The sequence below is a fragment of the Pteropus medius genome, unplaced genomic scaffold (genome assembly GCF_902729225.1).
Source record: "Pteropus medius unplaced genomic scaffold, Ma_sr-lr_union100, whole genome shotgun sequence".
NCBI classification, from domain to species: domain Eukaryota; kingdom Metazoa; phylum Chordata; class Mammalia; order Chiroptera; family Pteropodidae; genus Pteropus; species Pteropus medius.
This window is the reverse complement of record NW_024351730.1, coordinates 30,926,536-30,939,377: the sequence shown is the minus strand read 5'-3', so window position 1 is coordinate 30,939,377 and position 12,842 is coordinate 30,926,536. Positions and strand designations below refer to the sequence as shown.

The window sequence follows — 12,842 nt, the reverse complement described above, 5'->3', positions numbered from 1 at the left end:
ATGCTGTAAGTCACCTCCTTACTACCAGCTACTGTCAGGCAAGGGCCACAGCAATACAACCACAAACTAAAAACAGACAGTTGCCTCTTACATCACGGAGCAGAGCATATAGCAAGAATAAAATTTTTAATTTCCCTAGTTCTTTTTCTAACCAATGTTATAATCAAAGGCATGTCAAACTAGAATTTCAAAAAACCATTTATAACAGACCATGACAGGTAATAATCAACTAGTCCCTTTTTGTTGTCTCAAGTGACTTTATTTTATTTTCTATTTAATTTTCTGTATTTTTTATTTCATTAACTACTGTAATTTTATTCAGTTTTAACTACATGTATCTTGAGCAGAAGAAAGCAAAAATACATCTCAGATTTTACTTCTTACTATAGTTTGGGTTTTTTCACTTAAGTCTTCATTTTATTTTAACATAAAGTCAGGATCTAGATATGAATAATTGTTAGAATGAGGATGATATTGAGGATTTTATTTCTTTCCCTTCTTTACTTTAGTTGATGATTTCAGTGAAGAATCCTCTTTTTATGAGATTCTCCCATGCTGTGCTCGCTTTCGATGTGGAGAACTTATAGTTGAGGGGCAGTGGCATCATCTGGTTCTGGTGATGAGCAAAGGCATGCTAAAAAACAGTACTGCAGCCCTCTATATTGATGGACAGCTTGTTAACACTGTGAAGGTAAGCATACCTGTGCTTGGAAAGCTCAACCTACTTTAAAAGATAGTTTGGGGGGTCAGGAGTGAGTGTGTGCATGTCTGTGCATATGTGCCCAGGATTATTTTTTAAATTGCTATTTTAATTTTAAATTGAGCTTCAGTATCCACTTGAGCAATATGTTAGAGTCATGTGCCTGGCTATTTATATCACTATATTAGAGCGGAATAGAAAGGAGGGATTACAGAGTAACAGTGAAGAGTCAGTACTTGAGCCAGACTGCTAAGTGCTTTTTCACGATAGAGCAAGTCAGTTGAAGAATGCCTAAATAAACTATGAACATAGCACATTGTCACTTTGTTGTGATTACTGTATCCAGTTCAGTAGATTCTATTTTTCTTTAGAGCTGGAATTGTACTTATTCATCTTTGTTTTCTGATCACTGAGATTAATCCTTGATAATAATAGTAGGTGTTCCATTACTGTTTGTTGAATTAATGAGTGTATAAATACTACTCTAGATAGCTAGACCTAAGTAGTCAGAGGAGAGGCAAGAAGTTGAGGTAACCAGTAAAGAATCAGAATTTTCTTTTTTGAATAAGGATAAATGCTGCTAATTTTTACAGAACTCAACTATCAAGCTCTTAAAATTCTTCATCTTCTAAAAGATAGTATGCATTTTTATGATATCACTTGAAAGAAGCAACAAAAGCAAAGTTTGTCCTTTCGTGTGAATTAAAATTTTAAAAAAACAGTAAAATCTGTTTCTTTTAACAGATTTTAACAGTAAAAGCTTCCTTGAATATATTCCCTTCCTGAATGATATTTTATTGACATTCTGTTTCAATATGATAAACCTTAAAATACACTCATTTCCTTTGTATACATGATTGCATTTGAAATGGGTTTGTAGATTCTCTAGTATGTCCTTCAATTATTTTTAGTATTATCAAAAATAAAAATGTCCTCAGCTCCTAGAATCAAGAAGTAGTAGATTTATTACTGAAATATTTACATCATCATCATCACCATGCCTGTGAGATGTCAGAGTCCTGTGAACCCAACTTGAGGTCACATGTTAGTCTTCAGATTCATACTGTTAACATCAGGAACTTTAATACGTGGAATAGTCGATGTCATCTGAAACTAGGACAGTGTTATGACAAAGCAGTCAGTGGACATTGTTGTAGCAAAATGATCAGTGGGAAATGTCCCTCATCCCATCAGGTGATGGACGCTGCCTGTACAAGAAGACACTTGATTTCATTGTCTCTTATACTCTGATTATATTTACTGTAAGCGAATTGAATGATAATTTAAGCTACTTGTCAGGAGTGTAATTTCATATCTGAGAATGTGGTTTACATTGAGATTAAAATATGTGAGAATAAATTATAAGTATAATAAACTTCATTTTTCTAATATTTTTTAGCATTTTACTCATGATAAATGACTTCATGAATAATTTTAACAGACTCACATTGAAGGTAGCAGCTAATTTTAAGATTGTTTTAATTCCACAGTTGAAAAGCTCTGTTTTTATATCAATCTTAAAATTTCATAGAAGCATTGTTATTTGATATGTAAATCATCTGGGCAATAACAGTATCCTTGTATTTGATTATTGCCCTTTCTAGCATTAGATAGTTTGTCTGTATTAGAGAGTTGGGTGACAGATTTTCAGCTTCCACATCATGTTCCAGAATCTTGGCCTGCCCTCATGTTTCTCAACCTGGCTGCTTTTGTATTTTGTAAGGTTGTATAACCTTGGGATAATACAAATATACACAAAAAGTGCTTATTTTCCTGGAGAAATGTTGGTTTTTGTTTGTTTTGTTTTGTTTTGGTCCTATCTTACATATTTGCTTTTGTTTTCTTTATAGCTTCATTATGTTCACAGTACTCCTGGTGGTTCAGGTTCTGCAAATCCACCCGTGGTTAGTACAGTCTATGCATACATTGGTACTCCACCTGCCCAACGCCAAATTGCTTCATTGGTTTGGCGCCTGGGACCCACGCATTTTTTGGAAGAAGTTTTGCCGCCTCCAAGTATTACTACCATTTATGAACTAGGACCAAATTACGTTGGAAGCTTTCAGGCTGTATGTATGCCATGTGAGTAACATTCTATCTTCTTAAAGTTGTATAAAACTTAACTCCTGCAGTGTAGATGCATGAATAAATGCATGTGTGCGTATAAGCTTAAACATTGTTTGTCTAAAAAAGGGGGCCTTTTCTACTTTTCTTCAACATGATACTATTGACCACTCACTTCTATTCAAAATGTTCTCATCCACTGATCATACTGTGCTTTCCTGATTTTCGTCTTCATGCCTGATTACTAATTTTCTAGTTTCTTTTATTGACTCCAAGATGTAGATATACATTCTCTAAGAGTCTAACCTCAACCTTCTTTACTTTCTATAATTTCTCCTATTATATGAAGCAGTTTCAAGTGTGTCTACTCTTGTTAAAGGAAGGATGGGTCCAGAAACACACACATATATTCTTTAGGTTAGAGCAGTTAACATCAATTTTCCTCATCCCTTTCCTCCTGCAGTCCACTCCTTGTTAACCTTTCTCTCAAAAGGAATTTTCAGTCTAAGGTACTGATGTTAAGCTACAGTTCCTTTGTAGTACTCTTTCCCAATAATGTTTTCCATTCCCTTGTTCTCATTCCACCAAAGATCTCAAAAGAGTTAGGACAACTATATTACACATGATAATAACGCTATGGCTAAGTAATTTGTCTTTCGCTCATGATTTAAATAGCATCTAATAAAAGCTAACACTTATTTGAGCACTAAATATGTGCTAAATAAGTTAATACGAGTGAAGGACATAGCTATCCTAAACGTTTCACAAATATTTATTCATTCCCTCAAAATACTGGAAGTTAGATACTGTTTTTATCATCCCCATTTTACAGATGAGGAAACGGATGCACAGAGATGTATATAGGTCACACAGCTTTGAAGTGATAGAGCACAGATTCATACTTAAGCCATGAGCCATCTAGCTCCAAAACTTACGTCCTTAACTGCACTCTGTGCTGTCTAGAAGACAAGAGAGAGACGTGTATTGAGGGCTGTCACTGGGGAGAGACCTAGCACTACAAAGCTCATAGGCATTCTGCTCATTTTCATTTATTTTTTTCCTTTGACTCTAAGGGAAATGTTTTGTGATTTGTTTAGTAACAGTTAAAACTCTTTTCCTTTATGGTTATGCTATATGTTAAGCATATTTTTAGAGTAAAACTTAGAATGTAAAGCTCTATGTTTTCCTTATTTTATAATTAAATAAATGAGCTGAAAATTAAGTAAAACAGCTTTTACATTCAGCTTCCTTGTTCCATTTTAAAAGATTTTCAAGTCTGCCAACTTAAAAATGATAGTAAGAATAGAAAATTGGTGGAAGATAATGATTTTGAAAAGGATTTTTCTTCTTTTGAAGGTAAAGATGCAAAATCCGAAGGTGTAGTCCCATCTCCTGTGTCATTAGTACCAGAGGAAAAGGTGTCATTTGGCCTCTATGCACTCTCTGTGTCTTCCCTAACAGTGGCAAGAATCCGGAAGGTGTACAACAAGTTGGACAGCAAAGCCATTGCTAAGCAGGTAAGCAGAATGATTTCCCAGTAAGCTGTGACTGATTCTCACTGGGAAGATGTTTCAGAGCTTTGTTATGGGTACAACCCAAATATGAGGGGTTGCTGAAAACAGTGCCTTTCATTGTATTTATATTTGGTTTCTTTGGCTTTGAATTTAAGCCAAAATGTATTTAGATATTAGCTTAATTTGGAAAATGAGAATTGTTCTCTAAGTTCATGGTTTAATTCTTTTATTTTTATTAGCAGTTTAAGAAATCAAACTTTAGAACACTAAAGAAAACAACTGCTATTTTTAAGGCTACAACTTAAGTTTTTTCGGGATCACCTACTGTGTGCACCATTTCTTTCAAGATATAGCAGTGGATAAAGAGAAAATTCCTGCATTGATGGTTCTTAAATTTTAGTGGATGAGACAAACAATAATAACTAAAGAAATAACCTAATAATAAGAGTATGTTAGAAGGTGAAGAATTCTATGCAGAAAAATAAAGCAGGGAAGGGGAAAGAAATAAACTTATAGTTTTACATAGGATCGTCAGGGGAGGCCTCACTAAGCAGGTGACATTTGAGCAGACTTGGACGCATGAGGCAGCAAGCAATGAGGATGTAGAGAATGGATGGGATGGACTTATAGGGTGAGAGATATGGCCCTAAGGAAAGTGCATGCCTGCCACAGAGGCACATGAGGCTAGAGCAAAATGGGAGAAGGCCTAGGTAGCAGGAGAGGAACTCAGAGAGGTAACAGGTACTATAGCAGCAATCCCCAACCTTTTTGGCACCAAGGACCGGTGCTCCTATGAGAATCAATGCCTGATGATCTGAGGTGGAGCTGAGGCAGTGATGCTAGTGCTGGGGAGCCGCTGCAAATACAGATGAAACTTTGCCCACTTGCCCACCATTCAACTCCTACTGTGCGGCCCAGTTCTTAACAGGCCATGGACCAGTACCAGTCTGCGGCCCGGGGGTTGGGGACCCCTGGACAATAGTATTTAGAATTCAGAGGCAATTGTGAAGGTGTTGGGGAAATAAGAAGCGTTATAGGGTTCCAGACATAGGAATGAAACATTATGACTTACTTTTAACCAGGATCACTGTGACTTCTATTGAGAATAGATTGAAGGGAGACAAAAGTAGAAACAAGAAAACCAGTTTTGAGGCCAGTGCAATAATGATTAATATGGTGGTCAGAACTGGGGTGATAGCAGTGGCTGTGATGAGAAGTGATCACATTTGAGGTATATTTTAAAGGTTGAACTAAGAGTTTTTGGTGAAAGATTGGGTATGAAGTACAAGAAAGAGAAAAAGAGTCAAGGAAAACTCCAAGGTTTATTTGCTCCAGTCAGGAAAATGTGAAGTCACTTTTTCTGATTTGGGGAAAACTACAGGAAAAGCAGTTGGGGAATATTGAGAATTATGTTTAGGAAATGTTTGAGAAGCATATTGGACACCTTAGCGGAGCTATCAGAGCCATTAGTAGTAGGAATCTGGAGTTCAAGGGAGAGGTTTGAATGTCATGGATATTCATAGATGGTGTTTAAAGCCACGAAACTGGGTGCATTTACCGAAGTGTAGATGTAGCTAGAAAAGAGAAAAGGTTTTAAACTGATACCTGGGACATTCCAGTGTTATGGAGTTGGGGAGATGAAGAAGAACCAGCCAAGAAGACTGAGTAGCAGCCAGCAAGAAAGGAGAAAAATTGGAAGTCTTATATTGTAGAAATCAGTAATTTACTGTGGCGAATGTGTCAGCTCGGCAAGAAAGATTAGGACTAAGTACTTAACCATTGATTGCATTTAGCAACATGGGAGTCCTCAGTGAGCTTGACAAGCTATTTTGGCTGATGAGAGGAGGCAAAGCCCCAGGGAAAGGAAATAAAAGAGACTGGAAGGAAAGGACTTGAGAACAGAAAGTACTGACAACTCTTGTGCAGAGGTTCGTCTGTGAACATATGTACCATCTTCTAAGGAACATGAACTGTGCATAAATTTAGTTCACAGATAATAGTAAAAGTAAAGTTTTATGGTTATATTTGGTTGAAAACACTGTGTGTGCACACACGAGTACATGTGCGCAAAATTCAACATTTCTTTTATGTAATCATGTTTATAAACTCTTGGATAACTTATGTGATGTTTACTTGGATGTGGAGTAAAACTAATATTATGTTTACTGATCAGAAGTACTTGAGTGATGAGAAGCTAAAAACATGATAGTTTCATTCAGAAGGACCCCTGAAGCTGTTTCATAAGATCATCTCTCTATCTTTATCTCAGTAGATTGTATTTAACTTACTTTTTGTAAGTTTTCACACCTTTGGAAGTGTTTGCACATTAAAAAAGAAAGAAAGAAAGAAAGAACACTCCTTTTTAATATTCTGATAAGGGGAGAGAGAAGATATATGTTACCAGTCGTGTTTGTTTTTCTTTTCTAATCAAAATATTCACATTGAAATCCTGCCATTTGCAACAACATGGATGGACTGAGAGGATATTATGCTAAGTGAAATAAGTCTGATGAAGACAAATACTGCATGATTTCACTTAATATGTAGAATTTTTTAAAAATCATAACAAAAACAAAAACAGACTCATAGAAACAAAGAACAAATTAATGCTAGCCAGAAGGGAGGGTGGGAGAGGGATGGGTGACAAAGGTGAAGGAGAATATAGTCAGTAATATGATAGCTTTGCATGGTGACAGATAACTAGACTTAGTGTGGTGAGCACATAGTAGACATATAAAGTCAAATCAATGTGTTGTACACCTGAAACTAATATAATATTATATGCCAAATATGCATTAATTTAAAAATAAAAATTCAGACTGTTCTTCTGTAACATTTTCTTTTTCCTTTCCTATTCTTCAGTTAGGCATTTCCTCTCATGAGAATGCCACTCCTGTGAAGTTGATACACAATTCAGCGGGACATCTTAATGGACCTGCTCGGACAGTTGGGGCTACTCTGATTGGATACTTGGGTGAGTCAAATTGTCTGCTGTTTCCAACTTCTTAATTTACTTTCATATCTGCTATCACTTTCCTCAGAGAAGGGGTGGTATTGAAATTTATAGTTTATAGTGCCGACCTATAATGTCCTTGCAATATGTAGAGACTAATGTAGCAATCTCAAACTCCAGTCCATTTTAAAAATTATAACTTTTCTAAAAATCCCATTAACTTTTTCCCTGTTTTGCGAGCACTAATGAGAACTGACCCCATATGTCTGTGTCATTTTAAGGTAAATTTCACAGTACATTTAGGGACAGATGTAAAGACTTAGAAATAGCGATGATTGCTGCATGGTTTGGTGCAGCACTGGTGGCACTCATGATCGCTCTTATTTTTTGGAAATGACCTAGAAATGAGAACTTCAGAGTATAAACACTGAACCCAACTCTAATAAAAGTTAGAGCTGGTGGACATTCTGCAGAGCCTTCGACCTGATACCTGCTTTGAAAGAGTTGATTTTTGGTGGGGAGCGGGGGTTAGATAATCTTGAGATGTAATCCAAAATTCAGAACCAGCAATTATATATTTTATTGTGCAAATCACTAAATAATATTGGTTCCTTTATAGAGTAACAAAAATAATTAACAAGTTAGTGTTGTGCCAGTCAGAATGCTACATGTTTATCAATCCTTGGCAGTTTTCATTGTCCCAGTGATGTGTACATAACTTTTTCTTTTTTGACTGTATTGCATTGATAAAACAGTTTCATTTATACTAAAGCACATGGTAGTTTTTCTTTATTCGATTCAAAAAAATACTGAGCACTGCGCTATGTCCTTTGCAAAAATATGGCAGCACTGTGGTATAGTAGAAAGAGCAATGACTAAAAAAGTTCAAAGATTGATATTCCAGTCTCTACTCTGTCGCTATGTGGCATTATGCCAGATGTTTGAGCTCTACGAACCTCAGTTGTCATATATAAACTAGTAATGCTGACCCTACTTACCTTACAAGGTAGTTTTCAAAATCCAGTGCCATGAGATATGAAAATACCGTGAATACTGCAAAGCACGTAGAAATATAAAATGAATATCGGTTTTATTTTTAAAAAACTCAATCTTAGCAGACAAACAGCATTGCAACAATGTCCTTTATTAAAAAAACAAACAAAAAAAACAGGGTTAGGAATGTAGATGTGAATTTTTTGTTGTTGTTAACACAAAGTTAGTTCCAGTACTGTATTTCCGTGTAATTACACTCTTCTGGGATCACTGATGTACTGTTATTCAAATTACATAACTGGGAGAAGCTTTCAGTAATGGTCAGTAATGTGCTTTGTGTGGGTTATCTATAGGGAATATGTCATCTTTGCCAGGGTGGCTTCTCGACATCTCTTTCCCCAATTCATAGTGTTAAAGTGCCTTTGCTCTTCCCAAGTTATTCCCCACCACTTACCTCAGAAATGAGTTTCCAAGGCCTTTGTAGTTTTGAGTCTGTATGTTACCCAAAGCTACGTAGAAACATTGGTGCTTGCTCTCAAACCCAGCTCTTTATGCACTTTTACTTCCCAGCTCTTCTCAGGGAGTATATACATGAGCATTTATTGCCTTCTCTCAAATTCTACCAGGAATTTTTTTAGAATTTTTATTTTAGGATTAAGGCGTTTTTTGTTTTTGTTTTTGTTTTTGTTTTTAAGTATAATGTATAATTAGTTAAATACTTCTTAAGATGATTTATTCAGTTCTTGTTTACATGGGAAATTTATTTTAATTGTTTTTTACTGTCTTTTAATCAGGAGTAAGAACATTTGTTCCTAAGCCTGTTGCCACTACTTTGCAGTACATTGGTGGAGCTGCAGCCATTCTGGGCCTGGTGGCCATGGCTTCTGATGTGGAAGGGCTATATGCAGCAGTCAAGGCCTTGGTTTGTGTGGTCAAGAGTAACCCACTAGCCAGCAAAGAAATGGAGAGAATCAAGGGCTACCAGGTTTGTAACCATAAAGCTTTGCCTTCACTTTCCTTTGCATAAAAAATCCTCTGATTTTTATTATTTTTCATGGTTTTTCAAACTCTAGAGGAATTGTATTATCTAAGGAACCTTTAAAAGTTGGTTTTTATTAAAACTAACATATTTCAAGTGAGAATATGTGTCGTTTCTTTTTTTTTTTTTGGTTCATCTTTTTTCTCCTGCCTCATCAAATCTCACTTACTAAACCCTTGAATCAGGCTAGGTTATTTTCAGTATTGCTTTGATATATTTGAATATATTTTCAGAACAATGGTTTGCTAGTTTGGAATTATTCTTCTTTATAGAAATAGTAATGAAATGAAGCAGGATCATACTACCACCTGCTCTTGAAACTGCCAGATCAGTAATAGATCCAGAGCTCTCCCCATTTTCTTTGTCTCCCCTCCACACTCAGTTATCTTTTACCCCCCCTTACTTCCTAGGGGAGGTGAAAGCCACTATATAATACATGTGCCATTGCTAGTCCTGAAAACTTATATGAGACTGAAAATATGCAGTGTTCATATGTCCACAGTCTCTACTAGGTTTAGGCAGAAAGTTACCTGTAAGAAGAGAAACAAGTATTCGGAGCAAAATTAAATCCCCGTTGTGTAAATAAAGTAGGAACAAATGCCTTCTCTAACTTTAGTTTATTGGGAATGGATAAACCGTTTACTACTCTGCTTTCTGTAGATTTAGTCACACACTTTTGAGAAGTGTGTGACTAAATCTACAGAAAGTAGAAGTGTTTTGCATAACTTTTATAATTATTGTAGCATTGTTTATCATGAAAAAATAGGAACTGTCTAAATGTTCCAATAGTATGAGAATGACTAATAATACTATACCATTCCATAGAATATTATCCAGCCTTTTAAAACTGAAATTATGAAGACAATGTTAAAAAAGAAAAAGTCCTTTTGATAAAATGATATAAAGAAAAAGTAGAAAATTGTATATGATGGCAACAACAATTTAAGTATGTATTTGAACTGAAAGGGTTTATATAAAAGTGAATATTTTAATAATTGAGTAATGGGATTTAGAAATCATCTTAGAAGTCTCAGGAATTGTTCTGCATAGGGTTTTCCAGTGTGTGTACACGTATATATATTTACATATATTTATATATTTACATATATAGGATGATTTATAACAGGCATTTGGATTGCTTTCTTTCAGTTGCTGGCAATGCTGCTTAAGAAGAAACGTTCCCTTCTGAACAGCCACATTCTCCATCTAACTTTTTCCTTAGTGGGGACTGTTGATAGTGGACACGAGACCTCCATTATTCCAAATTCAACTGCTTTCCAGGATCTGCTTTGTGATTTTGAAGTATGTTCATAAACACTGACTGGTGGTATATGATCAATGAATTCATTTCTTTTTCTTCATATTGATAGAGTTAATTACTATACAAGTTTGTCTCTAAGATGTGTTCTATAATTTCATGATGCTCATGTTAATGTCATTAGGATATTTCATTTTACAAATAGTGTAGAAGTGAAATGGTACAGTGCATATACCTCACTTTATATAATTTGCTGCTGCCTCTCGCATTGCAAGAGACAAACATGTTTTCATCAAATATTTCTGATAGAAACTTTTCCTCAGTAAATAGGAGCCGAGCCTGGAATTTGGGTTGTTAGTAGCTGCATAGTAATAACATTCATTTTGCCAGAATAACAAGATTTTTATTTCTACTGTTATTACCATAAATCGCTTCCACTCTGTCTTCTCAAGTCACCACTTAATCTTGCATATCCTTTCTCCATTTAACTTCTTGTTCTCAGTTTTTTGCATACTCATCACTATATATTTCATAAATATATTTATCTCCCCCTGTGAAACTAGGCTTTATGAGTGCAGAGGTCACAGCTATCTTTATCTTTGTTTCCCTGCTACCCCACGTGGCACCTGGCACTTAATGTTGGCTCATTGTGATACCTGTGCCCTAACTCTTCTTCCTCATAACTGCTGTAAGCTCCGTCTTGTCAGTTATTTTAAATTCTTGACAAATAGGCTATATGCCCTAATTGCTTTACTGAAACTTTATTTTGAAAGCTTATTAGCAGCCTGGCCAATGTGTGATACACTCAGTTCTCAGCACCCATAGCTCTTAGTACACGATGCAGTCTCTTTCCCTCTCGCATCTCCTAGTTCTTGTGCTACCTTCAGGCATAACAATCCTGGTTCTTATATTTTTCTCACTACTCTCCCTATAATTTTATGGCTATGAAATTTTTATTACTTTATGAAAAGTGTCCAACCTCACTTCTTTATCTTTTCCTTAAGTTTTTTATCTTTTCCTTTATGTTTTCTTTTCTCAGATTCTCACCTAGTTCTGCAGACTCAAGTCTATAGAGTTGACTCTCACATCTCTAGCTTGACATCTGAATTCCAGACATTTTTGCTCATCATTTCCATTTTTATGCCCCAACAACACCTAAACTGAACTTAACGTCCTTCCTCAAATCAGTTCTTCCTTCTAACTTCTGTTTAGAAACAGCACCATTTCCCCATTCACTAAGGCTTGAAATTGGAAAATCAGCCTCCTCCTTCCTCACTATTTATAAATACTTTGATATTAAGTCATATAGATTCTGCTTCTAATTTTATATAGTTCACCTTTTTTGTTTCTACTGTTATATCCTAATCCAAGCTTTAATCAGTCTTCTAAACCTCTCAACGTATTGCTTACCCCCTTTCCTCAATCTACCGTGTTTTTGCCTAATTTTTTCTAAGGCATAATCATATCACTATTCTAAAACTTTCAGTGATTTCCCCTTCCTACACAATAAAGTACATATTTCTCAGCCTGATATTCAAAATTGTAACACACAAACCTCTCATCCTCTTGGAAAATGTCTGGTGAGCATCTTTGAACCAGTTAATAGTATTAGGTGCTGAGCATGTGAAAATAAAGACAGAATCCATGACTCAAGGCATTTAGTCCATTAGAAGAGAAAAACAAATCCACAGATATTTGAAAACTTATGAAAGCAGAAAGAATTATGGGAGTCCTAAGGAGACCTACTTAACCGAGCCTAACTTTGTTTTCATCTAGCAACTGACACATTTAAATCATGGATTATCTTTAATTTCAAATTTCTGATTAAAATCTAATATACAAACATCAGAAATTCAGGTGCTTGACATATGTTGGCTTCATTTTATATTACCTTGCTCTCTTCATGGTTTTGTATAGTTTTCCTAATTACTCTAAACCATAACAAATAAATACTTAATTCATATTATTTTTTAGAACAGCTGTTTGACAAGTATAAATAAAATGACTTTAATATCATACAGGCATTTTCTCTTTTAGTGGTCGGTTTAGAATTTATACTATTCATACATGTGTAACAGTTGAGTCTATCTTTAAAGAATATTATACCACTTCACCTGTAGCGTAAAAACCTTGCAACACCATACTTCCATTTCTCCCTCTCCTTTGTGCTGTTAACAGACATTTTAGTTCTATTTATGTTTATAATCCCCACAATACTTTGTATTACTTTAGCTTTAAATAGGCAATTATCTTTTAAAGATATTTTCAAAATTCTTTTATATATTTCCCACATACATAGTATTCATGGCAATCTATATTTC

The 12,842-nt window shown here is 35.2% G+C and overlaps 1 protein-coding gene across 11 annotated transcripts in view; it reads left to right on the top strand.

The window, feature by feature from the left end:
• Positions 1-12,842, top strand: part of WDFY3 (WD repeat and FYVE domain containing 3) — a 226,914-nt gene that overhangs the window by 133,102 nt on the left and 80,970 nt on the right. For all 11 annotated transcript variants that reach the window (XM_039845642.1, XM_039845638.1, XM_039845639.1 and 8 more), the window contains 6 exons: positions 510-691; positions 2,551-2,782; positions 4,121-4,281; positions 7,141-7,252; positions 9,019-9,209; positions 10,413-10,565. In XM_039845642.1, the coding sequence (XP_039701576.1) occupies positions 510-691; positions 2,551-2,782; positions 4,121-4,281; positions 7,141-7,252; positions 9,019-9,209; positions 10,413-10,565 (1,031 nt within the window). The remainder of the gene's footprint in view (positions 1-509; positions 692-2,550; positions 2,783-4,120; positions 4,282-7,140; positions 7,253-9,018; positions 9,210-10,412; positions 10,566-12,842) is intronic.